This window comes from Mustelus asterias, chromosome 15 (genome assembly GCF_964213995.1).
Source record: "Mustelus asterias chromosome 15, sMusAst1.hap1.1, whole genome shotgun sequence".
In the NCBI taxonomy this organism is placed as follows: Eukaryota; Metazoa; Chordata; class Chondrichthyes; order Carcharhiniformes; family Triakidae; genus Mustelus; species Mustelus asterias.
The window spans coordinates 58,973,577-59,001,187 of record NC_135815.1 but is presented as its reverse complement, the minus strand read 5'-3'; the positions used below and the strand labels follow the sequence as shown (position 1 = coordinate 59,001,187).

The 27,611-nt window shown below is 40.8% G+C and overlaps 1 protein-coding gene across 5 annotated transcripts in view; it reads right to left on the bottom strand.

Moving 5' to 3' along the window:
- The window catches only part of scaf8 (SR-related CTD-associated factor 8), a 179,715-nt gene that overhangs the window by 97,095 nt on the left and 55,009 nt on the right, over positions 1-27,611 (bottom strand). For all 5 annotated transcript variants that reach the window (XM_078229954.1, XM_078229955.1, XM_078229956.1 and 2 more), the window contains exon 3: positions 16,307-16,351. In XM_078229954.1, coding sequence (XP_078086080.1) covers positions 16,307-16,351 — 45 coding nt within the window. The remainder of the gene's footprint in view (positions 1-16,306; positions 16,352-27,611) is intronic.

Genomic DNA, 27,611 nt, shown 5'->3' with positions numbered 1-27,611 from the left:
TTGTGACAAAGGAGCTCGTGGGTTCCTTTCACTTGTCACCGGAGGTGAGGGTACATGAATAAAATGGGCTTCAAAGTGTTCAATATTGTTCCAAAGATGAGTCATTGAACTCAGTGTTAATTCTGTTTCTCTCTCGATAGATACTGCCAGGCCTGCTGAGTTTTTCAAACGCTTTCTGTTTTTATGCTCAATATTATGGTTGGCGTGCTCAGAAAGTCTTTGGAAAAATGTTGTCTAGAATCCATTGAGGTGGTAACAGGGAACTTAGAAAAGAACATGATTAGACAAATTTGTTAGTTTTTTTGAACATGTAACTAGTAAGATAGATAAAGGGGAACCTGTGGGTGCAGTATATTTAGATTTACAAAAGGTGTCATAGGAAATATTAATGGACAAGATTAGGACTCATGGGGTTGGGGTAATACATTAGCATGAATGGAGGATTGGTTAAAAGACAGAAAACAGTGCAAATAAATAATTACTTTCAGGTTAACAGCCACAAACAGCACTACAGAGACCTCAGATATTTACATTTAAAAAAAGTATATGAAGTGATCAAGTGCAATGGTACCCAAGTTTCCTGATAATGCAAAGTTAGGTAGGAAAGTAAATTGTGAGGGAGGCGAAGACAAGAAGTCTACGAAGGGATATATGGAGGCATATGGAGTATAACACAGGGGAAATTTGAGGTTGCGGCACGGTGGCACACTGGTTAGCACTGCTGCCTCACACACTAGGGACCTGGGTTCAATGCTGGTCTCGGGTGAGTGTGTGTGTGGACTTTGCACATTATCTCCGTGTCTGCGTGGGTTTCCTCTGGGTGCTCCGGTTTCCTCCCACAGTTCAAATATATGGCCATGATAAATTGTCCCTTAATGGCAGGGGGATTAGGAGGGTAAATATGTGGGATTACGGGGATAGAACAGGACTTGGGTGGGATTGTTGTCAGTGCAGGCTCAATGGGCCAAATGGCCTCCATCTGCACTGTAGATTCTATGCTTATCGTTAGGAAGAACATAAATGCAAAATATATTTTAAATGGTGAGAAACTATTAATTCTTGGTGATCAGAAAAATTTATGTTCATGTACACAAAACTCATGTTAACATGCAAGCACAGGAAATAATGAGGAAGGTAAATACTATGTTGGCCTATACTGTAATGAAGTTGGAATATGGAGGAAGGCTGGTTGCAATTGCACAGAGGTCTAATGAGGCCACACCTCGAGTAAAGTTTTGATTCGAGTACCCAATGAAGGACACACTTTCCTTAGGTGGTGCAATGAAGAGTGATTCCTGGGATGGGAAGGTTGTCCTAAAAAGGGGACTATATTCTCTGGCATTTGAAAGATAGAGGTATAATCTCATTGAAACACAACATTGTAGGACATCTCAATTGGATAAATGCTGAGAAACTTCTTTCTCTGGCTACAGTCTAGAACTTGGGGCACAGTTTTAGGATAAGAGGTCAGCCATTTAGGAATGGGATGAGGAGAAATTCCTTTGCTAAGGACTGTGAATCTTTGGAATACTTCATTGCAAAGGGCTGTAGAAGCTGAGTTGTTGAATATATTGAAGACTGAGATTGACAGATTCTTACAATCTAAGGAAACCAAAAAATTCGAGGACTGGGTGAGAAAATTCAGCTGAGGTGGAAAGTTAGCTACAATCCTACAGAATGGCAGAGCTGGCTTAAGAAACTATGCCTACTCCTGCTCCTATTTTTAACCCATAATACCCTAACAGAACTTTATCAATTTCTATTTAACAATTTCAATCAACTTAGAGTTCCACCAACCACATTGTGTGTGAAGTGCTTCCTGACATCAATCCTGAAAGCACCAATTCTAATTGTAAGGTGCCTGCCTGCCCTCTCCAACCAGAGGCGATAGTTTTCACCATTCCACCAATTCCTTCATCTTAAACAATTGAATCAGATCAGTCCATAACATTGCATTGTCAAGGATATACAAGCTACTATCATTGTGATGATAGTAGCGCAATTCATGAAGAATTGTTTTATGTTTAAGGAGAACGTTTTTAAAAATCAGCTTTATTCTACAGGCAGTCAATATGCCTGCAAGGAATGCAGCTCAAATGCTGGGAGAGAAGATAACTATCTTAGCCATGTAGTTTACTTCGGAGAGCTAATGGAATTTTGTTCATAGATGGAGATTTCCCCTGGGGTTTTTGATTAGGTTGTCTGAAAGAGTCATCAAGTGCTGGCATGGTGGTGATGGGAGGAGCTAGGTCTGTAGCAGGACAAAAACTAAGGAGTTGCAGGTCTGCTAAAGTAACAGGCATGTGCAGGCTGTCCCTGAGGATTCACTCACTCTCCACAAAATCTCTTTCTGAAAGCTTCAAGACTGTTAACACAATTTAAAGCAAGTATGCCCGAGTTTGCTAACTTTTTTTGAAAGTGGTTTTGATCTATGCATGAGTGGGGCTTATATGGAACTGGAATAGCATTAAGCTAGAAAGTAAAGTTGCTTCCTTCCATTTTTAAATATTGTTTAACTGTTAATAGTTCAGCTGTTTCATTTGTTGGAGTTATATTTAAACTATGTCATTAAATAAAATTTAATCATTCTTGGAAATATCTTACCCTCACATTTAAGAAAAAATTATTGGGGTCTCGTCTGGCTTCCTGATGTAACTTGGGATTCTGGTCCGGGACCCAAACCTGCCAGAATTAATAAGTATAATTCCTTGTTTGGCTTGGAATTCTTGAAATTAAAAACAGTGGGTGTGAGGAACTGATGCTTTCTTTCAGGTGTTGCATTCGGTTAGCTTAAATAGGGAGTGCCTTATGAAAGTGGCTCTTTCAGTGGCTAAAAATTTCCTGGGTGTGGAAGAGGTCACTCGGATTGGTTTACAATGGGTGCTTAAAACAAAACTGCAGTTGCCTTTACCTGAAAGGGCAAGGAAGAACAAGATAATTTCAGCAGTAGTGCAACTGTTAAATTTGCCAGTGACACAGTCACAGTCATTGGAATTGGCTAAAATTCAATTACAAATGAAAAAGTTGCAACAGGACATAGAAATGAGACAGCTTGAATTAGAAGGAAAGGAAAGAGAGAGAGTGGCAATGGTAGAACAAAAGGAGAGACTCGTAATGGCAGAGGAAAAAGAAAGAGAGAACATTTGAACTTCAGAATCTGGAACTGCAAAGAGATCAATTTAAAATGGTGGAAAGGAAAAGTTGAGAAATATGATGAGGAAAGTGATGGGGAAGGCGTAACCCCTCAGTCAAAGGTCTACTAGTGTTATGTTTAAATATATTCAAGCATTGCATTCAACTCTAGTAAACACCTCCCCTTGATTTATTAATTTTAATCATATTTCAGATACTTTATCCTCACCTGCTTCAATGAAGGCTGATAAAATGCAAGTGTTAAAGCAAGTTTGCCATTCAACAATAAATGTTACAGCACTGGCAGCAGCCATTCAGCCCAAAATGGCTGAGCCAGCAAGGGAAACTCAGCTAGTCCTACTCCATCTTTTCCCTGTAGCCTTTTTCTGTTTAGCTAATTATCAAATACATTTTTGAAAGCCACAGTTGATTTGTCTCTATCACACACTCAGGCAGTTCAATACAGATATTACCTCTTGCTGTGTAAAAATGTTTCCTCATGTTGCCATTGGTTCTCTCCTTAAACTGATGCCCTTTGATTTGTGACCCTTCTGCCAATGGGGAACAGTTTCTACCTCTCTACACTGTCCACACCCCTTGATCTTAAACACCTCAATATCCCCCTCAACCTTCTCTTCTCTAAGGAGAACAGCACTAACTTCTCCAATCTAAGTGAAATCTCCCATCCCCAGAACCATTCTTCTAAATCTTCACTGCATCTGCCCGAACATCTTCACATCCTTCCTAAAGCGTGGTGCCCAGACTTGGGATGAATACTCCATTTGAGGCTAAATAAGTGCTTTATCAAGGTTCACCATAACTTCCTTGCTTATATACGCAATGCCTCTATTATAAAGTGCAGGATCCCATAAACCTTTTCATTTGCTTTCTCAACCTGCCCGTCACCTTCAATAATGTGAACTGCCTTTAGAATTACATCCATTAATTTATATTGCCCACCTTCACAAAATGTATCATTTTACACTTTGCTGCATTACATTTCATGTGCCACATATTTGCACATTCCACCAGCCTATGCAGGAACTGAAATTGAATGACAGTATCTCCAATGTCTGACTTTAAAGTGCACACCTTATTTTAGCAACCCTCTTTCCTTTAACATATTGTGACACACTTTAGTGTTATTGACATTTCTCACAGCAGTTTTGATTTTTTTTTGCAGCTCTCACTACTCTTTCTGTAAGTATTTCCTGTTCATCTTCCAATCAAATGTGTTCAAAACCATTCTTTGCATTTGTAAAACCCCTCTCTTTTAGCCTACACTATGTATGCCACCACCCAAAAAGTATGTTTAAAAGAACTTAACTGAATTAACACTTTACGGGCATAGGTCGCTAGCACGCACTGCTCAAACCTCTCTCATTTGGTATATTGACCTTCTCCTCGGTTTGTCTCCTCTTGCAAGACCAATTTGCATTTGTCATAGCTCTTCTGACTTCATGATGGCTGATTTTCATTTATTTTTGCTACTTGCTGATTGAACATATGTTCTGCCTACATTGGTCTAATTTGTTGCTAATTCAGAAATATGAGGCGACATTCTCCAGCCTCCCAGCCGTGTATTTCCCGGCGGTGGGAGGCGACATGCTGTTCACTAGCATCGGGATTCTGTGGCCCTGCCGCTGTCAATGGGATTTCCCAATGATGTCACCCCATGCTGCCCCAAAACCCGTGGAAGGTGGTGCACTGCTGGTGGGATCGGAGAATCCCGTTTGCGTGAACGGCTAGAGAATTCCTGCCCAGATATGAGTATAAAGAAATGCAATGGTCAGATTCACAAAATCATTGCGTATTGTGCATTTTATGTTGCTTCATTCAGAAACTGATTACTTGTGATCACACAACAATCAAGAAAATATGACAAATTGCCACAGTATTAAACAGAACATCATACTAATTAGAAAATTAAAATAAAAATGTTCAGATATCCTATTCAGCAAAGGCTTGCAGCACTATCGTTAGATTCTACTGTAAAACAACACATACAGATACTTTAAAGTACTTCAAAATTCATAAGATAAACACATATCACAAATGCATACCCACAATATGTACTGGATAGAAGAGTTTGCGTCCAATAAATTTGTATTTAAACAAACACGATGCTCATAGATGCAAGCATGTATAGTTTCGTAGACAGATGCATTTTTAAAATTCATGCTCACTTGCATGAATACACCCTAACACGTACATACATGCAGAGAAGTGTGTTTGATGTGCAAGTTGCAAAAAGTGCAATCCATAAGGGCACGGCTACACCTTGCAACATGGCACAGGCAGCATGGTTTTAATTGGGCATTTTCACTTTTATTTAGATTGGGATATGCAGACTCGCAAATATCAGAAAGACAGTCAATTTGTGCACCTAGAATAATTTTTTGCAACACTATGCTTAGAACCAAAAGGGGACATACCATATTAGACTTAGCAATGAGCCAGATTTAGCCAACAGCAGAATTGTGCGCAAACATTTATCTAATAATGAGCATAAAATGAAAAGACTTCAATGTACTGCTGGAAAGAGAGAAAGCAGGAACCAACGTTCTAGATTTAGTCAAGGTGGACTTCAAAGGGATAAGACCGAGATAGTAAACCGGAATGATCTATTCATGGGTGAAATAACAGATAATCAGTGGAAAATGTTCAAACAAATAATGTGATACAGAACCAGTTTAGACCACAAAAGGGCAAGAGTTCTACCTGCTAAAAAAGGCAGCTATGGATAACTAAAGAGGTAATAGGCAAAGTAAAACTAAGAGAAAGCATACAAAAATGAAAAAAAAGCACAGATCCTGGCAACTGAGAAAGGTACAAACAGTGGCAAAAGATGACAAAACAGATAAGAAACATTAAAAAATGGATTCTGAATTACTGGGGCTACAAGAGAAGGTAAGAGGCTAGGAATTCTTGGTGAGGAACTCACCTCCTGCCTCCCCAAAGCCTGTCCACCATCTACAAGGCACAAATTAGGAACATGATGGAATACTCCCAACTTGATTGGATATGAAGTTCAACACCGCCCAGAACAAAGTAGCCCACTGTATCACAACCCCATCCATCACCTTAGAAAATATTCACCCCACCACTAACGCACACCAGCAGTATCATGAACCATCGAAAAGATGCAATGTAGTAACCTGCAAGCCTCCTTCGACAGCACCTTAAAACATCCGATTTCTATCACCTGGCAGACCAAGGGCAGAAGATGCACGGGAACACCAACTGCAAGTTCCCCTCCAAGCCACATACCATCCTAACTTCAGACTGTTTCTTCATTGTCACTAGATCAAAATGTTGGAACTCCCTTCCTAACAGCATTGTGGGTGTACTTGCACCTACATGGACTTCAGAAAGCAGCTCACTAGCACCTTCTCAAGGGCAATTAGGACAGGCAACAATTGACATGCACAAACTCATGGAAGAATAAAAACATTGCACGAGATCAAATCAACACCAAAAGCTTTGACAGTTATGAGGAAAGAAAGAGGGTTATCAGAAGCTATTTGGTCCCCTTGAAAACTAATAACAGGGATGTTGCCAATGAAAATTAGGAAAGGGTGAAAATGCTGAATCATCACTTTTCATCCATATTCTCAGAGGAGAAACAGTTCACTACCTGAATCAGAAACAGCGACTCAATAAAATTAATATAAGTAAGCAAAATTAATGGCACCAAAGAGCAACAAATCCCATGGATGGGGTGATTTCCAACCCAAAGTTTCTAAAGTAGATGAGAACATTGGAAGATTATAAAAGTTAGATGGGTTTGGGGCATTGGCTCAGTTTCTCTCTTCATGGATGATGCCTGACCTGTTGAGTTTTCCCAGCGTTTTCTGTTTTTACATTGGAAGGTTATAGTTATGGCATCCGAAAAGGGAATCATTTCTTTAAATTGGACTGTGTATTCCATTCAGCTGCTTAAGGTGAGAGAGGGAGGCCAGAGAATTTATAGATCAGTTCGCCTAACTTCTGTCATCAGGAAATTGCTAGCATCTCCAAATTAGGTGTTGTGGAACTAAACACCTTGAAAATTTTCAGTTAATCAAAGTGACCCAACACAAATTAATAAAGGAAAGGTCATGCCTGACGAATCCGATCAAATTTTTGAAAGAGATGACTAAAGTAGTGGACAAGGGTGTAATTTAAATGAACTTCCAGAATGCATTTAATAAAGTGTCTCTGAAAAGACTGTTAGCGAAGGTGAGGCATATGGAATTGAAGATAAATTGGTTTGTTTGGTTCTTGAGAAATCATCATGGCACCAAGAACCAAATTGCAATGACAATATAAAATCAAACAAATAACCATAATTCATTACAGAGTTGCAAACAATTAAAGTAAAAACAAAATATAAATTATTGACATGTTCGGAAATTGATCGAGTGGGAGGACAGAGCTAATGGGTAGATAACACAAATCACAGCACACAAATCAACTTCTAAAACTCATTCCAAAAACAGAACTGCAAGGTGTTATGTCGCTAGTCTCGATATTTTGAAATATGGGATAAAAACATAAAACCAGTAATTTAAATTAAATCATGTATCACTTTTCATTTAATAGAATAATTCTATAAGAATAGTTTGAACCACAATCATAGCATTTTGAAAACCATATATAATTCATTGTCTTTAGCATCCCACACACAGTTTGTCAAATTCATCCCAAGTCATTTTGGGTATATGGCATCATTGTAAGGATACCACTCTGGGTCAGATGTGGTATTTTAATTTCATAATCATTCCTCCGCAATGAATTCTCTTCAATTTCCAGTCATTGAATTTGATATTTCACATTTTTTGAATAATCTGATAACAGTTTGTGCATTAAAAACATCCCACAATTTGATAAGAAATCACATGAAACATCAAGCAGGGCAGCATACACATTTCCATTCTTTCTGAAGGATTTCTCTCCATCAATCTCTCACCCATTTCAGTTGGCACAAACATCATCTTCAAGTGGCTTGCCCACATCCAAAAGTTGAACTAAGGATGTTACGACACCCTGGTATAACTACATTTTGGTGTTACTTCTTTGCAGACGCCTCTTGATCTCATCAGTTATATGGGATCTGAACATGTTCTACATTAATAAGTTGCAGGCGCAGGCCACTAGGACATTGGTTCCACACATTATTGATCCACAACTTCACTCCATCCTCATCCACCCAACTGTGTAATGGACATGCACAAAAACCCTGCAAGGAACTTCATTATGAGCCTAGTTTTGCATTTGAAAATTTAATTTTGTCCGGTCAGCCATGCAAGCTGGTATGACCGTGAATCTTGTCTTCTCTTGAAATAACTGATTCTGAACCTTTTCCACACCACTGTGCTGATGCTGGACATATCAAAATTGATGGCATTTCATCCATGCTACCAGGTTGACATAAGTACTTGTGCTTTTGCCACTGTCCGATTGCTGGAAGCTGGTCATTTTGGCACCAAGGTTTTTTGGTAGTCTCCGAGCGATCTTGGTCTTCAGCTGCAACCACTGGCCACTTTTCTTCCATAAAGCTGCTACACGAACGAGCTGCTGTGTTGAAATCTTTGTTGGACTCGGGATTCTATTTGCGCTACTTAATTGCAATATATATGAATTGCATTCCTGGGGACAATGGAACCATTCTGACAATTCAAGGACCCACCCAGATACCTATTTCTGAAGATCAGACCAATGGTTGGTCCCTACTCTCATGGTGTATTTGATCTTGGGCATCTTCTTCAGGGTGTATTACTTCTTCCTTTCATGTACCAGTTTTTCCACCGACATCAAATTCTCTTGCGCCAGCATAGTTATTTGATGAGTTAGCCAGATGTTATGACTTTTAGCTTGAAACCAACTTGGCAAGTCACTCTTTTTGCAGGAGGGCCCATTTCTGTTTGTTTATCATCATGCGCAGTCTGATCTTTGTGGGCATGTCTTAAACTCCCGTGCGCCTTCTTGGCAACACCTGCTTCAATTGATGTGCACACTTATTGGGCATCCAGAACCCTATAAACTTATTTGTGACCTAAAAATAGCCCTGAACATGGGCAGCATGGTGGCACAGTAGGCAGCATTGCTTCCCCTCAGTGTCAGGGACTTGGGTTCAATTCCAGCCTCAGATCACTGTAGAGTTTGCACGCTCGCCCTGTGTCTGTGGGGGTTTCCTCTGGGTGCTTTGGTTTCCTCCCACAGGCCAAAGATATATGGGTTAGGTTGATTGGCCCTACTCAATTGCCCCTTAATGTCAGGGAGATTAGCAGGGTAAATACATGGGGTTACAGCGATAAGGCCTGGGAGCAAATGCTTTCGGTGCAGGCTCGATGAGCCAAATGGCCTCTTTCTGCACTGTACGGATCCTATGATTCTATTAGAACAAAAGGTCACAGGAAGAGACTGCAAGGCGGTAGATTTAAAACTGAGATGAGGAGGTACTGCTTCTCGCAGAGGGTGGTGAATTCATGGAACTCACTGCCACATAGCATGGTGGAGTCTGAAGCATTGAATAGTTTCAAGAGGGCGATAGTAAATTTGTAATAAAAAACAGGAAAGAGGGATATGGGGAACAGGTGGGGAGGTGGATTTGAGACCAGGGAGAGATCAGCCATGATCTGATTGAATGGCGGAGCAGGCTCGAAGGGCTGAATTTGCCTACTTTTGCTCCTAATTCTTATGTTCCTATGCATTTATGAAAAACAAGGGTGTTGAATTATAAAGTATTGAGCTAAACATGCGTGTTGTTATTGAAAATTGGGCTTACACTCAGGTCAAGCACCATGATTTACAGTACTCTAATTGACAGGATGTGGCTCACTGTTCCACAACAATCAGTATCAGGGTTTCAACCATTTACTCTATTAATGACAGAAAGCCACATGTTCAAGTTTGCACATGACGCAAAAATTCAGCATTGTTTGCAATGTAGATGGAAGTATAAAACTGCAGGGGCAGAGTAAATGAATGGGCAAAACTGCACAAATAAGATTTCAAAGTAGGCGTCTGTGAGGTCATCCACTTCAGACCTAAACAGGATAAAACAGGGTAATTTCTAAATGGTGAAAGCTAGAAACAATGGAGATCCAAAGTGACTCGGAACCAAGTATAAAATCATTAAAATGACTTGAACAGGTTCAGAAAATAATTAGAAAGGCTAATGGAATGCTGATCTTTACAAACCACACCTTAAGGACTGTGAGCAATTCTGGGCACCACAATTTCAGAAGCATATCATGGTGTTGGAAGGATTAGTAGATTAACCAGAATAAACCAGAACTGTGTGGAGTTTGCACATTCTCCCCGTGTCTGCGTGGGTTTCCTCCGGGTGCTCCGGTTTCCTCCCACAGTCCAAAGATGTGCGGGTTAGGTTGATTGGCCATGCTAAAAAATTGCCCCTTAGTGTCCTGAGATGCGTCGGTTAGAAGGATTAGTGGGTAAAATATGTAGGGATATGGGGGTAGGGCCTGGGTGGGATTGTGGTCGGTGCAGACTCGATGGGCCGAATGGCCTCTTTCTGCACTGTACGGTTTCTATGATTTCTATGAAAACTTGAATTCAAATGATAAATTAGGAGGGATTACACAAATTAGGCTGTTTTCCCTGGAATTTGGAAATGTAGGCAGTTATTTGACAGAAACTTTCAAGACATTAACAGAAACAAATAGGATTGATTGGCAGAGACTATTTCTGCTAATTGGGGAGTTTAGAACTGAAATGCAATGGGAAAATTAGAGCCAGACATTTCAGGATTGTAATTAGGAAACGCTCTCAAGCAAAGGGTGGGAGAGGATTGGAACATTGTTATGCAAACGGCTATTAATGTTAGATAAGCTGTACATTTTAAAACTGAGTTCAATAATTGTTAGCAAAATATAATATGCAGCAGGCTTGTTGCAGTTCAGCCATAATCTCGTTGAATAGCAGAACAAGTCTGAGGGTCTAAATTGCCCACACCTATTCTTGAACCAATGAGATTTGAAGATTGAGAAAAGAGAAACGATCGAGGGGGAAATGGAAATGAGTGTCTACTATTTCAAGTGTTCCTTTTTTGGGCCCCAAGAGGTTAAGTGATATTACAGGACCAGAAACAGAGTCATTAAAAGATCCTTCCAGTGTTGTTCCATACTCACTCAAACTTTCAGCAGTGGGTTTATAGTTGGCAATTAAATGTGGATACAACCATTTCTTGAATGGGATAGCGCAAACCATCCAGTAACTTGTGGCGTGTGCATTAAACTTGCAATTACTTTCACAGCAAAATCTGGGTTTTTTCATTGGATTGCATGGACCATAGATTTACCATAAATCTCAATGTATAAATCGACCTGACGTACAAGACAACTCCATTTTTCTTGCTCCAAAAACCATGTTTTTGCATATACTTGGCACAAAATTCGACCCCTGCTTTGTAGCCACAATATGCCATACACATGGGTAACCAGCCTCAATTTTTCATCCCACAAATGCATGTTTTGCTTACTGGTACTGTATAACTGGGTGCAAGAGATCATGCAGGTGATATGGGGTATGTTGCGAAGGTCCATGGGAGTTTAAGGCACAACTACTCTGTTGGATGCTGATGACATTTCAAAATGGTGGCCATCCACACCAGTGTTCCACGTTTAGAGATGGCATACAAGTCCTTTTGTGGGTATTTTTTGAGGCTTAAAGATAGACTTATATGTTGACATCTATCGCATCAATAGCCGAAAATAGCCCAAGCATATACCAAGGTGTAAGTGGTCAAGACCAAGGTGAAATCTTGATTATACCAAGAATTTTTCTCATTTCAATCATGGATTCTAGCAATTTCCCTCTGACTAACTGGCCTAATTTCCCTGTGTCCATCTCCCTTCTTTCTTGAATAACAGCATTGCATTAGTTATTTTACAATCCACTGGGACCCTTCCAGAATCTAAGGAATTTTGGAAGATTACAACTAATGCATCGACTATCACAGCAACTTTCTAAAAAAAAGATCAAGGATGTAAGCACCTGGGGACTTGCATAGAAACATAGAAGATAGGAGCAGGAGGAGACCATTTAGCCCTTCGAGCCTGCTCCGTCATTCATTACAATTATGGCTGATCATCCAACTCAATAGCCTAATCCTGATTTCTCCCCATAACCTTTGATCCCATTCACCCCAAGTGCTATATCCAGCCGCCTCTCGAATACACTCAATGTTTTGGCATCAACTACTTCCTGTGGTAATGAATTCCACAGGCTTACCACTCGTTGGGTGAAGAAATGTCTCCTCACCTCTGTCCTAAATGGTCTACCCTGAATCCTTAGACTGTGATCCCTGGTTTTGGACTCCACCACCATTGGGAATATCCTCCCTGCATCTACCTAGTCCTGTTATAATTTTATAAGTCTCTATGAGATCCCCCCCCTCATTCATCAGCGAAAACAATCCTAACCTAGTCAATCGCTCTTCATACACAAGTCCCGCTATCCCCGGAATCAGCCTGTGCTCCCTCGAAAGCAAGAACATTCTTCCTCAGAAAAGGAGACCAAATCTGCACACAATACTCTCGGTGTGGCTTCACCAAGGCTCTGTATAATTGCAGCAACACACCCCTGCTCCTGTACTCAAAACCTCTCGCAATGAAGGCCAATATGCCATTTGCTTTCTTTACCGCCTGCTGCACCTGCATACTTACCTTCAGTGACTGGTGCATAAGGACACCAAGTCCCGCTGCACACTCCCCTCTACCAATTTACAGTCATTCAGGTAGTAATCTGCCTTCTCTTTTTTGCTTCCCAAGTGAATAACCTCACATTTATCCAAATTATACTGCATCTGCCATTGATTTGCCCACTCAACCAACCTGTCCAGATCATTCTGAAGGATCTCTGCACCCTCATCACAATTCACCCTCCCACTGAACTTGGTTTCATCTGCCAACTTTGAGATGTTACATTTAGTTCCCTCATCCAAATCACTAATATATATTGTGAATAGTTGGGGTCCAGCACTGATCCCTGTGGCACCCCACTAGTTACTGCCTGCCAATTTGAAAAGCACCCATTAATTCCTACTCTTTGTTTCCTCTCTGCCAACCAGTTTTCTATCCATCTCAATAGACTTCCCCAATCCCATGCGCTTTAATCTTGAATGATAATCTCTTTATGCAGGACTTTGTTAAACGCTTTCTGAAAGTCCAAATATATCACATCGACTAGCTCCCCCTCGTCAACTCTACTAGTTACATCTTCAAAGAATTCCAACAGTTTTGTCAAGCATGATTTCCTCTTCATAAATCCATGCTGACTCTGTCTGATCCAGTAAGAGTTTTAACAACACCAGGTTAAAGTCCAACAGGTTTATTTGGTAGCAAATACCATTAGCTTTCGGAGCGCTGCTCCTTCGTCAGATGGAGTGGAAATCTGCTCTCAAACAGAGAGCAGATTTCCACTCCATCTGACGAAGGAGCAGCGCTCCGAAAGCTAATGGTATTTGCTACCAAATAAACCTGTTGGACTTTAACCTGGTGTTGTTAAAACTCTTACTGTGTTCACCCCAGTCCAACGCCGGCATCTCCACGTCTGTCTGATCCTGCCATTGCTTTCTAAATGCTCCGCTATAAAGTCCTTGATAATGGATTCGAGAATTTTCCCCACTACCGAGGTAAAACTCACTGGTCTACAAGACTTGTCAGCCTTTTAGTCTAATTGTTTTCCCAACACCCTTTCCTTAATGATGGTGATAATGTTTTAAGTTCTTCCCTCCAATTCACCTTTCGATTTTTCCAGTTTTCCAAGCCTCTATAGTGAGGATAGACACAAAATACCTGTACAATGCCTCTGCCATTTCCTGTTTTTCCATTATTAATTCCCCATGACACTCTCTCTAGAGGACTAACATGAATTTTAGTTACTATTCCTCTATTTAATTACTTGTAGAAATTCTTATCTGTTTTCCAGTATTAGCTAGCTTTCTGCCTCTTAATTACATCTTTAGTCATTCTTTGCTGATTCTTAAAATCTGATCAATCTTCTGACCCACCACTAACCTTTGCAGTTTTGTTTAGTGTTGATTTCAACGGATGAGGGGGCAGTGGCCTAGTAGAATTATCGCTAGACTATTAATCTAGAAACTCAGCTAATGTTTTAGGATCCTGGGTTCGAATCCCGCCACAGCAGGATAAATAGTGGTAAAGGTTACAATCTGAATTTGAATTCAATAAAAAATTCTGGAATTAAGAATCTACTGATTTTGAATCTACTGATGACCTTTGCCAATTGTTGTAAAAACCTATCTGGTTCACTAATGTCCTTTAGGGGAGGAAATCTGCCGTCCTTACCTGGTCTGGCCTACATGCGACTCCACTGCCTCAACAATGTGGTTGACTCTCAACTGCCCTCGGGCAACTAGGGATGGTCAATTAATGCTGGCCAGTAACACCCATGTCCCACGAATGAATGAAAAAAAATACAATCCTCAACTCTCTTTTCAGCCACAGATGATGCAACCATCTCAGAGTCTTCCTTTCTTGCTGTGACAAACGTGTGTTGTTATTAAATGTCTCCTTAAAGGTTTGCCACTGCAGCTCTACTGTTCTACCTTTTAACCTAGTTTCCCAGTTCTCTTTAGCCAACTCTGTTTTCATAGACTTATTCAGATTTGAAACAGTGTAACATCTGTGCCAATCCCCCTAACACCACTGTATTTCTATTAACTCACTCCACTTGAATGGCTTCCTGTACCATGGTAAGTTTGTTTATCCACCTTGCAACCCCCACTTTTGTTCACTTATCCACTTTTGTTCCACAAGCTGCAAAAACCTCAAACCAAACCTACTGGACAATTGCAAAGGGCGAGGTCCCTCCAATTTTACTTTCTTGATCACTACCTGATTCAGTGTCACATCTTCCTGTTCCTTACCAGAGATCAAATCAGAGGGCCATAACCTAAGCAATGTTCACTGCCTCCTGGAACCAAGTGCCCAGATAACTTTTCTCCTTTGCTGACGCAGTGTCTACAGCTCAGCCTTCAAACGGTTCAGATTGCTCAAATTTCTGGTGAATATTTCCCTCATTGGTCTTTTTTTTTGCCTCTCCAGGAGAGCACAGGACTTCATTAGTCATGGTGATACAGCAATCATGAATGCAGGGCAAGCTTGATGGACCAATGGTCTTTCCCTACCTATCAATTTCATATATTCACAAATGACACGGCCAAACAGCAGTGATGCTTGAACCTAGTGTATGATCTCTCAGTGTTCTTAACCAAGGTCCATAAACCAGTCCATTGCAGCAGGAGCACTACACACACCCTGTGCCTGGCATCTGAGACCTAATCACCAATAGGTTCAAGAGAAGAACAAGCATTTGGACCACAGAGAAAAAATTAACACGGGGAGTGAGATAAATGGGCATCTGGTAATGAGAAATATACTGAGGGGAAGGAATACAAAGCTGTTGTGGGAGCTTAGAGACAAAATAATCAGCTGATGAGAATTCAAAGTCAGAAGGGAAAGAAGTTTTGAGAGAAAAGAAACTAAGCATATCAAACAATAACAGGATAAATTCATGTTTTGATCAGGTTAAGTGGTGCAATATGTAGATTATTTTCCACATATAGCCTCCACTTTACTTTGATATATCATATTTGCTAACATGATATCCATTTTATCTAAAAGAGAGCAAATATTAATCAAACTGTTTTTGCGAATTATAATCCCAAGCTCCAAAAAAAGAAGTAAATTCTCTGGGCCCCCCAAGCTTTATTGATTAAATGATATAAACCAGATGAAGCAAGAGTCAAGTCCAGGTACATCATGCTGATACAGTTGGTACACCAAATGTGAGCCTTGTGAGATTTCTGCATAATGTCCAAAACTGAATATACTCAGCAATCTGAAATAACAAATGTCTGAAATGTGCGAAAGAGCCCACCCACTTCAATGAGGGGCTCGGAACACTGATAGGTGATATGGTTTAAAAAAGGATATTACTGAACAAGCAGGACAAAAAAAGACGGAAAGTGGATCCAAGAACTCTTAAGTCAGTCAGTACATTGCCTCAACAACCAATCAAGATATATTATAGTATCAGAGTTTCACCTATTATAAAATGAGTTACATATACAGATATATACCCAAGCATCCAATTAAGCACTGAGGTTTTATACATCAATCATGAACTTAATACAAGTTCTTACCCTTTGAATAAACTTTTCCACACTCTGTACCACGTGCTTGTAAAACTGCAATGTAAAAGAGAAATTATTATATTTATGAAGGCAGCAAGACAAGTTAACAAACAAGTTAATAAATTATGAGAGATCCTGGACTTTTTATAAAGACAGAGAACAAAGACCTGGAAATTATGCTGGAAATACTCAGCAGGTCTGTGATATGACATCTGTGGAAAGATAAACAGTTAATCCTTCAGGCTGATTAACTTCATCAGGACAGGGAAAAAATTAGAGATGTAGCAGGCTTTAAATACAGAGACAGAAGGGAAAAAAAGCTAAAGGGGAGGTCTATAATAGATCAAAGGAAAGAGAGAACAAGTGACATGAGGCATGATAGTACAAGGCAAAGTGAGATGGCATTGAGACAAGTGAAGACATAAAAGGCGGGTATAGAATTGTAAATAGAAAAGACAGAAACATCACCAATGTCAATCAACAAATAATAAAATCAAAAAATAGTGGTAAAGGTTACAATCTGAAATTGAAAAGGCTGTAAAAGTGGGTAATCAAAAGATAAGGTGTTTTCCTCGAGTTTATGATGAGTTTCATTGGAACTGTGCAAAATGATGAGGACAGTGAGGTCAGAGTGGAAGTGGTATGGAAAATTAAAATTGCAAATGACTGGAAGTTCAATCACACTTACCAACTGGTAGTGCATCACCAAATCTGCATTTGATCTCCCCAATATAGAGGAGGCCCAATCATAAGCAACAAATACAGTATACTAAAGTGACAGAGGTAAAAGTGAATCATTGTTTCACCTGAAGAGTATGTCTGGGGCCTTTGGTTGTGGGAAGAGAGAAGGGAAAACAGCAGATATTGCTTTTCATGCTCCGACAAAGGAAGGTTCTGTGGAGAGGACAGGATGTTAGAGCGAGTAGAGGGAACAGTCCCTTCAGAATGCCAAAAGGGAGGGGAAGGAAAAGGTGCATTTGGTGGTAGCATCACAGTATGAGATGGAAATGGCAAAGGGTGATCTGATGAATAGGGAGGCTGGTGGGGTGAGAGGTGAGGACAAGGGGGAACCCTACTGTGGCTCTGGGAGGTTGTGAAGAGGTGAAAGCAGAAGTACATGAACTGGAACGGTCATAGTAGAGAGCAATGTTAAACACAGTTTTGGTGGGGAGGAAGGGGTTGTTGGGAATCCTCAGTTTAGGAAAAGGACAGATCAAAATCACTAACATAAAAGGTGGCACTATCAGAACAAATACAATAGAGACAGAGGTATTGGGAGATTCGAAGATTCCTTACAGGAACTGGGATGAAAGGAAGTCTAACGAAGGTAGCCATGGGGGTCAATATCTTAATACTGGATGTTAGTTGATAATAGAAATGGAGACAAATAACAAGGAGGGAAGGTGAGAGCTAAAGATTACTCCCATTAAGGTAAGGGTGGAAATTGCAAATAAAGTTGATTGAATTTTACAGTTTAGGGCGATAGCAGAAACCACTAATCAACATACTGGAAAAAGTAGTAAGGGAACCTGATTAGGGCTGAAACAAAGAACAGTGGAAACATATTCAATAACATAGCACAGTGGTTAGCACTGTTGCTTCGCAGGTCCAGGGACCTGGGTTCGATTCCCGGCTTGGGTCACTGTCTGTGCGGAGTCTGCACATTCTCCCTGTGTCTGCGTGGGTTTCCTCTGGGTGCTCCGGTTTCTTCCCACAGTCCGAAAGACGTGCTGGTTAGGTGCATTGGCCATGCTAAATTTCTCCCTCAGTGTACCCGAACAGGTGCCGGAGTGTGGCAACTAGAGGATTTTCACAGTAACTTCATTGCAGTGTTAATGTAAGCCTACTACCTGTGACACTAATAATTAAACTAAACTAACAACTAGCAAAGGTGAATTAAGTGCTGAAATTAGGGAAAAAATTACAGGGATATTGGGAATGACCTAGAGAGTGGGATTAACTTGATTGTTTGAGCTAAGCAGGCTCAATGGGTCGAACTGTGCTGTTCTATTCTATAAAGAAGGATAGAAACAGATCGACAAATCAAATTCAGTAAGATAGAAAATCGCAGTCTCTCAGACATCTGTCGTAAGGAAATTCCTGGCAGCTGCTGACGATACTCCCTTGGGAACCAGCTGGCTCAGCCAGCGATTTTGAAGCTGAAGCAACTGAAGAGCTGGGCATGGTCAACACAACTATTTCATCAATTCCAACACTGTTTTAAAAATATAATTTAAAGTCAAAAATAATCAGATATAACTGCTTTTAAACAAAATGGCTACCACCTATTTTATTTCCAAATAATTACAAGTCTATCATGCTCCCAAACTTGGCAAATTATTTTTTCCTAAATCCCTTTACAAACATGCAAACCAACACACATTAATTCCTGAATCAATGTCAGAAGTAATAGAATCCCTACAATACAGAAGGAGGCACTTCGGCCCATTGAGTCTGTACCGACCACAACCTCACCCAAGCCCTATTCCCGTTATGCATTTACTCTGCTAACCCCCCTGACACTAGGGTCAATTTAACATGGCCAATCAACCTAACCAGCACATCTTTGGACTGTGGGAGGAAACCGGAGCACCCGGAGGAAACCCACGGAGACACAGGGAGAATGTGCAAACTCTGCACAGACAGTGACCCAAGTACGGAATTGAACCTGGGACCTGGCGCTGTGAGGCAGCAGTGCTAACTACTGTGCCACCGTGCACGTAATGAAATAAATATCAATGGCATTTATTAAAAACTTGTATTTATAAAATGCCTTTTACAAAGTAAAACATCCCAAGGTACTTCACATGATTGTAATCAGACAGAATCTGAGCCACATAAGATGCTTAAATGATCAAAAGCTTGCTCAAAACTGCTGGTTTTAAGAAGTGTCTTGAAGGAGGATTGGCAGAGAGGCAAAGAGGTTCAAGGAAGATGTTCCAGTGCTTAGGGTTTAGTTTATACTACAATACTTATTTTGCAGTGCACAAGAGCTTAACTTCTTACTCTATGCTGACTTTCAGAATGTGGATTAGATTCAAATTCCTGTATATCATGAGGCCGAAACAATGTGGCTAGTGGAGTGCCTCAAGAATCAGTGTTGGGACCACAATTGTTTACAATTTATATAGATAATTTGAAGTTGGGGGCCAAGTGTAGTGTGCCAAAGTTCACAGATGACACTAAGATGAGTGGTAGAGCAAAGTGTGCAGAGGACACAAAAGAATATAGATAGTTTGAGTGGGCAAGAGTCTGGCAGATGGAGTACAATGTTGGTAAATGTGAGGTCATCCATTTTGGTAGGGTAAGGTGATAAAGCAGCAGCGCTCCAAAAGTTCAAGATTCCAAATAAACCTGTTGGGACTTTAATCTGGTGGTGTGAGACTTCTTACTGTGCCCATCCCAGTCCACCACCGGCATCTCCACATCATTTTGGTAGGAATAACAGCAAAATGGACTATTATTTAAATAGTAAAAAATTAAATGCTGCTCTGCTGAGGGACCTGGGTGTCTTTGTGCATGAATTGCAAAAAGTTGGTTTGCAGGTGCAGCAGGTAATTAGGAAGGCCATCTCTTTCAGTACCCTGGGATGCATTACATCAGGGCCACTTTTAGCCCCATTAGCTTGCGAAACCTACTTATTTAGTGATAATGATCATTTCTCGGTCCTCATCTGCCATAGCCTTCTTGTCATCAATGTTTGGCATGTTATTTGTGTCTTCCACTGTGAAGACCGACACAAAATAGCTGTTCAATGCGTCTGCCATTTCCTCATTTCCTGTTATTAAATCCCTCTTCTCATCCTCTAAAGGACCAATGTTTACCTTAACCACTCTTTCGTTTTATATATTTGTAGAAACTTTTGCTGAGTTTATATTCTGAACTTGTTTACTCTCACGATCTATCTTAATTTTCTTTCTTCCTTTTTTCATGGCTTTCTGTTGATCTTTAAAAGATTTCCCAATCCAGTTTCCCACTAATCTTTGCCACTTTGTATGCATTTTCTTTCAATTTGATAGCCTCCTTTATTTCCTTAGATATCCATGGCTGATTATCCCTTTTTCTACAGTCCTTCCTTATCACTGGTATATACTTTCGCTGAGCACTGTGATAAATCGCTTTGAAAGTCCTCCACTGTTCCTCAATTGCCCCACTATAAAAGGTTTTGCTCCCAGTCTACCTTAGCCAACTCCTCCCTCATCCGATTGTAGTCTCCTTTGTTCAAACACAAGACACTGGTATTGAATTTTATCTTCTCGCCCTCCACCTGTATTTTAAATTCAACTATACTGTGATCACTCCTTCCTAGAGGATCCCTAACTGTGAGATCATTAATTATTCCTGTCTCATTAAACAGGTGGCACGGTAACACAGTGGTTAGCACTGCTGCTTCACAGCTCCAAGGACCTGGGTTCGATTCCCGGCTCGGGTCACTGTCTGTGTGGAGTTTGCACATTCTCCCCGTGTCTGCGTGGGTTTCCTCCGGGTGCTCCGGTTTCCTCCCAGTCCAAAGATGGGCGGGTTAGGTTGATTGGCCATGCTAAAATTGCCCCTTAGTGTCCTGAGATGCGTAGGTTAGAGGGATTAGTGGGTAAAATATGTAGGGCTATTGGGGTAGGGCTTGGGTGGGATTGTGGCCGGTGCAGACTTGATGGGCCGAATGGCCTCTTTCTGCACTGTAGAAATCATAGAAATCATAGAAACCCTACAGTGCAGAAGGAGGCCATTCGGCCCATCGAGTCTGCACCGACCACAATCCCACCCAGGCCCCACCCCCACATATTTTACCCGCTAATCCCTCTAACCTACACATCCCAGGACTCTAAGGGGCAATTTTTTAACCTGGCCAATCAACCTAACCCGCACATCTTTGGACTGTGGGAGGAAACCGGAGCACCCGGAGGAAACCCACGCAGACACGAGGAGAATGTGCAAACTCCACACAGACAGTGACCCGAGCCGGGAATCGAACCCGGGACCCTGGAGCTGTGAAGCAGCAGTGCTAACCACTGTGCTACCGTGCCGTAGGGTTCTATGATTCTATGATTCAAATCTAGGATAGCTTGCTCCCTCATAGGTTCCATTACATATTGTTTGAAGAAACTATTGCGGATACATACTATGAACTCCTCTTCAAGGGTGCCTTGACCAACCTGGTTTGACCAATCGACATGTAGATTAAAATCCCCCATGATATGTACCATTTTTACATATATCAGATATGTCATTGTTAACTAAAGCCCAGGGATTTCTCACAGACTTCATTGCATAAGATTGTTTAAAAGTCTTAAGATATGGCTAGGGGTTAATACTGAAGATGTTCAGTAACAAATAGCATCAAGTGACAATCTAGAATTACATTTTTCAAGACATCAGGTAATCCCAACTGAGAAGACAGTGACTGAAGTAAACATCAACCATATAACTAACTAGCTTCAGCAAAGAAATTTTGAAAAACTTGAAAATAACTTCAAAACAAGTAATAATGGAACAAAAATCTGAAGTTACACATTGAAATTATGTCACTATTAGAAGTCAAGCTAGGTCATGAGGTGAGATATACAAGAACTTAGAAAATGCACCTGCAGAACATTTATACATGGCGCCACAATAGATTACCTAATGCTGGAATGTATTAGGAATGCAAAATGGACATTCGCCTTGTGAGATGATCTTCTCTGTCCTCAAGGAATTAACTGAATGACAATGACAAAAGCAACCTTTTACCTCGTATGCTGCTTGGGAGTTGCACTCGGGATGGAGTTATCTAATCTAATTTGCCTGCCCTTTCCCAGTATCCTTTTTGTCTTCAAATAATTATCTAATTCCCTTTCAAATACAATATATACGTGCGTGTAATCTTTGTTCAAATGTATGGATACATTTTTATCATCTTTGTTCATCTAGTCATAAGCCTGAGTTTAGACAAGTTTGTTAATGGTTTGCCAACAAGTGGAAACAATCTTTCCAAATCTCCAAAATTTTGTAGATCTTTATTTGTTTTATTCTTTCATGCGATGTGGGTGGATTTGTTATCCATCCCTAATTGCACTTAAACCGAGTGGCTTGCTAGGCCATTTCAGGTCTGGAGTCACATGCAGTTTTCCTTACCTAAAGTACACTAGCGAACCAAATGGGTTTTATGACAATCAATGAATTTCATGGTTACAATTACTGAAACTGGTCTTCAATTCCAGATTCATTAACTGAATTTCATATCCACCATTAGTCCAATGACATTCCCACTACGCCACCATCAATAGATCCCCCAAACCTTGTATCTAGAGTCCCAATTTCATAAGCCCATTTTCAGAGCTATAATCTCTTACAACGCTGGCGGATTTTCAAGTAGATTTTTCATGCCTCCCTTTCATAGTTTTAATACGTTTTCTGTAATGGACACACACAACTGAATTTGTAATTTAACACAAATTAAAAATGAACTTATGAACAACATTAAGTCACTGGTTCACAGCTACTCAACATTTCTGACCATACAACTGAAATCACTAACATTCCAGCATTTTATCAGTTAAACTGTCACTCAGGAACATATGTAGATCAGAAGATAAGATGTTTTTGAAACTTCAGCTCCCCCAAGGCATTGTTCAGAGATAGAGCATAGTTGTGATGTGCAGTGGTAAACTTGGTCTGCCTACTGTTAAGAAATCCAATGATGGAGAAGTCTAATTAAGGATAGGATAACTGGATACATCTCATGGCTGACGAACAAAACTGATTTTTTTGAAGAGGTAATTAAAATAGTGGAAAAGGCCTATGAATTTTACTTGTATAATCTTCCAGAAAAGTCCCTCATAAGTGGCTGATAGTTAAATCCTAAAGAATCAATTTATTCATCTGGTTAGGAAATTGGTACAGCAGCAGCAAATGGAGTAGGGGAAATGGGCAAGTAATTGAATTGGCAAGATGTGGATTGTAGTGTCTTGCAAAGATCAATGTTGGGACCTTAACAAATCATCAAATTTATTAAGAGCCAAGATAAATTATCTAACATAATTAGTACTGGAAGAACAAACCAAATATTGGGAAGACTTGCGCCATTGCTTTTGGTCCCCAATACAAACTCCTTTTCTTGGCTACAGACTCCATCCCTCTCCCTTTTGTGACTGTTCACAACCTTGACACCATATTTGATCTAGAGATAAACTTCCAAGATATGAGCATCATCATGGAAACTACTTATTTCCAACTCTGTGAAGATTGCTCACCTTCACTTCTGTCTCAGTTCACCTGCTGCTGAAAGCCTCAGCCATGCCTTCATCACCTCTAGACTGGACTATTCCAATGCACTCATGGTTGCATTCCCACATTTCCCTCCATTACTTAATAAGTCCCACTCCCATATTACCCTGTGCTTCCTATCAAGAGGCATCATCTTGATTTTAAAATCTGCATCTTTGTTTTCATATACCTCCATGATTTTACCCCACTCCATCTCTGTAATCTTCTCCAATCCTCTAAGATATCTGCACTCCTTTAATTCAGGCTTCTTGTACATCCCCAATTATAATTTTTTTGTCAGTATCGCTGTGCCTTCAACTACCTAGGCCCCAAGTTTTGGAATACTTTCTCCACAACGCTTTCTTCCTTTAAGGTCCTCCTTAAAACCTACCCCTTTAACCATTTTTTGGTCATCTGACCAAGTATCTCCCTATATGGCTCAGTATCAAATTTGTTTTGTAATGCTCCTGTAAAGTGCTTTAGAAATATTTCATTCTGTTCAAGGCGCCATAGAAGAAGACAGAAAGCCAGATACACAAACTTATCGATAACGAAAAGATAAGTGTAACTCACGGCATAAAATTTTAAACAGATATTGATAGATTAATGGGGCAAAACTGTGAGAAATGGATTTTGAGGTAGGCAAAGTGAGTTCATTCACTGTGGACCTAAAAAAGGTAGAACAAGCTATTTTCTAACAGAAAAAGAGCTATAAACAGTGGAGTTCCAAAGAGACAGAGTGGCGAAAGGAGGGGTAGGTACACAGATCACTAAAATGTCACGGACAAGTACAAAAAGAAAATCAAAAAGGCTAACAGAATACCAGTCTTTACAACTAGAGGGCTAGAATATAATGGGTAGAAATCATCCTGCAGCTATGCAAAGCCCTGGGTAAACCACACTGGAAGCGTTCTTGGCTCCACACATTCAGAAGGATACATCAACTTTGGGGGAAGTGCAATGTAGATTAACAACCATAATACTTAGACTCCAAGGGTTAAATTTTAAGAGATTACACAAGCCAGTGGTGTATTCCCTCGAATTTAGATAGTTATGGGGTAATTTGATCAAAGTTTTCATGATATTAAAGGGAACAGTGTGTGTGCGCGTGCATGTTTTTTCCCATTTTGGTGGGGTGTGTGTATGCCTCTGACCAGACATTTGGGTTCAGGTTTCAGAGTTATCTAGGCAACAAAGCAGGTCAACAATTAGTTGGCAGGTCCAAAGACCGTCAACAAGACCTCAAACAACATATGTTGCAACTAGGCTGGCGATAGCAGAGGGGGAGTTTTTTTTTTAACACAGAGGGTGGTAGGGGCCTGGAATGCACTGCCATGTGAGGTGCTTGAGGCAGTTACGTTAGCCACATTTAAAACTTATCTTGATAGACATATGAACAAATGAGGAATAGAGGGATATAAGCGGTTGGTCTAGATAGGACAACGTGATCAGCGCAGGCTTGGAGGGCCAAAGGGCCTGGTTCCTGTGCTCTACTGTTCTTTGGGTCCAGTCAAGCTAAAATACTATGGTGACACAGATGATGCTATAACCAATGTGCTATCTACCTTGGTGAAGCTAGAAGCTGCAAGGTAAAAATAAGCTATAATTTCGGAATCAGGCATGATATACCATGAGACTTAAAATCGTAGAATCCCTTTACTGTAGAAGGAGGCCATTCGGCCCATCAAGTCTGCACCAACCACAATCCCACCCAGTCCCTGATCCTGTAACCCCACATATTTACCCTTCTAATCCCCTTGACACTAGGGTCAATTTAGCATTGCCAATCAATCTAACCCACACATCTTTGGACTGTGGGAGGAACCCCACACAGACAGTGGGGTTCCACATAGACAGTGACCCAAGGCCGTAATTGAACCCGGGTCTCTGGCGCTGTGAGGCAGCAGTGCCAACCACTGTGCCGACCCACTTCTTGAAAGTACAGGAAGCAATACCCAGGAGGTAGGCCTGGTTTTAATCCTTCTAAGTTTTCCTGGGCAATTATTCTACTGAGTGAGTCAGAACCATCCAAAAGTTTCTAACATTAAATCAGGGGTTTCAAGGGTTCCGCATACAGGGGAATTGCTTAACGGAAATTGGAACATCTGAAGCCATTCCTGTGTAGACAGCACATGAGGCCTTCTGAGGGGTCCTTCAATGCATCTTCTAGGCTTTCTCCTGGATATGACCATCCGAGACTGCGGATCTAGGCCATTAATTTACACACACATCAATACTTAGTTATTATTCCTTAAAATTTTAAGGCTGGTAATAAGCCATGAGACCATAAGACACTGGAGCAGAATTTGGCCACTTGGCCCATCGAGTCTGCTCTGCCATTCAATCATGGCTGATATTTTTCTCATCCCCATTCTCCTGCCTTTTCTCCATAACCCCTGATCCCCTTAATAATCAAGAACCTATCTATCTCTGTCCTAAAGACACTCAATGACCGGCCTCTACAGCCTTCTGTGGCAAAGAGTTCCACAGATTCACCACTCTCTGGCTGAAGAAATTCCTCCTCATCTCTTTAAGCTGTCCCTTTAGCCTGAGGTTGTGCCCTCTGGTTCTAGTTTTTCTTAATAGTGGAAACATCCTCTCTACATCCACTCTATCCAGGCCTCGCAGTATCCTGTAAGTTTCAATAAGATCCCCCCTCATCCTTCTAAACTCCAATGAGTACAGACCCAGAGTCCTCAACCGTTCCTCATACGACAAGCTCTTCATTCCAGGGATCATTCTTGTGAACCTCCTCTGGACCCTTTCAAAGGCTAGCACATCCTTCCTTAGATACGGGACCCAAAACTGCTCATAATACTCTGACCAGAGTCTTATACAACCTCAAAAGTACATCCTTGCTCTTGTATTCTAGCCCTCTCGACATGAATGCTAACACTGCATTTGCCTTCCTCATTGCCGACTAACCTGCACATTAACCTTAAGAGAATCTTGAACAAGGACTCCCAAGTCCCTTTGTGCTTTTTTCCAAAGCATTTCCCCATTTAGAAAATAGTCTATGCCTCCATTCCTCCTTCCAAAGTGCATAATCTCACACTTTTCCACATTGTATTCCATCTGCCATTTCTTTGCCCACTCTCCAAGCCTGTCCAAGTCCTTCTGCAGCCCCCCTGCTTCCTCAATACTACCTGTCCCTCTACATATCTTTGTATCATCTGCAAACTTACCAACAGTGCCTTCAGTTCCTTCTTCCAAATCGTTAATGTATATTGTGAAAAGTTGTGGTTCCAGCACCAACCCCTGAGGCACACCACTAGTCACCGGCTGCCATTCTGAAAAAGACCCCTTTATCCCCACTCTCTGTTTTCTGCCAGTCAGCCAATCCTCTATCCATGCCAGGATCTTACCCGTAACACCATGGGCTCTTAACTTATTTAACAATCTCCTATACAGCACTTTGTCAAAGGCCTTCTGGAAATCTAAATAAATTACGTCCACTGGTTCTCCTTTATCTAACTTCCTTGTTATCTCCTCAAAGAACTCTAACAGATTTGTCAGACATGACCTCCCCTTGACAAAGACTATTTTATCATGCACTTCCAAGTACTCCATGATCTCATCTTTAATAATGGACCCGAAAATCTTGTCAATGACCGAACCAGCCCATAATTTCCCATCTGCTGCCTCCCTCCCTTCTTAAACAGCAAGGTGGCAATCAGGATGCACCAGATAAAGGAGGATATCTGATATTTAGCAGTACAGCAGAGGTAGGGTGCAATTCAGATGTATTTGGGACCATTCCTGAGCTTTTTTGGTGTAATGAAAGGTTCTGGTCCTGGGAAAATGGTTACTTTTTTCTAGCATCACTGTGGATTCAAAATGTAGGATTTAGCAGAGCTAAAGCAGTGAAAATTGAACCAATTAATGATGGAAAATTAGCTTTACCTCACTGGTAAATTTGTACTGTTCATCAATAGTGAAAGGAAGCGGGGGACATGAAACAAACCCGGTGTGGAGAATCCACAACTGGCAGTCCTATTCTGTTTGATGTCATGTTTTGTGGGTTCTTGTTTGGGAACCTTTATATATCACTCTCTCTCTCATCTTCTCTATC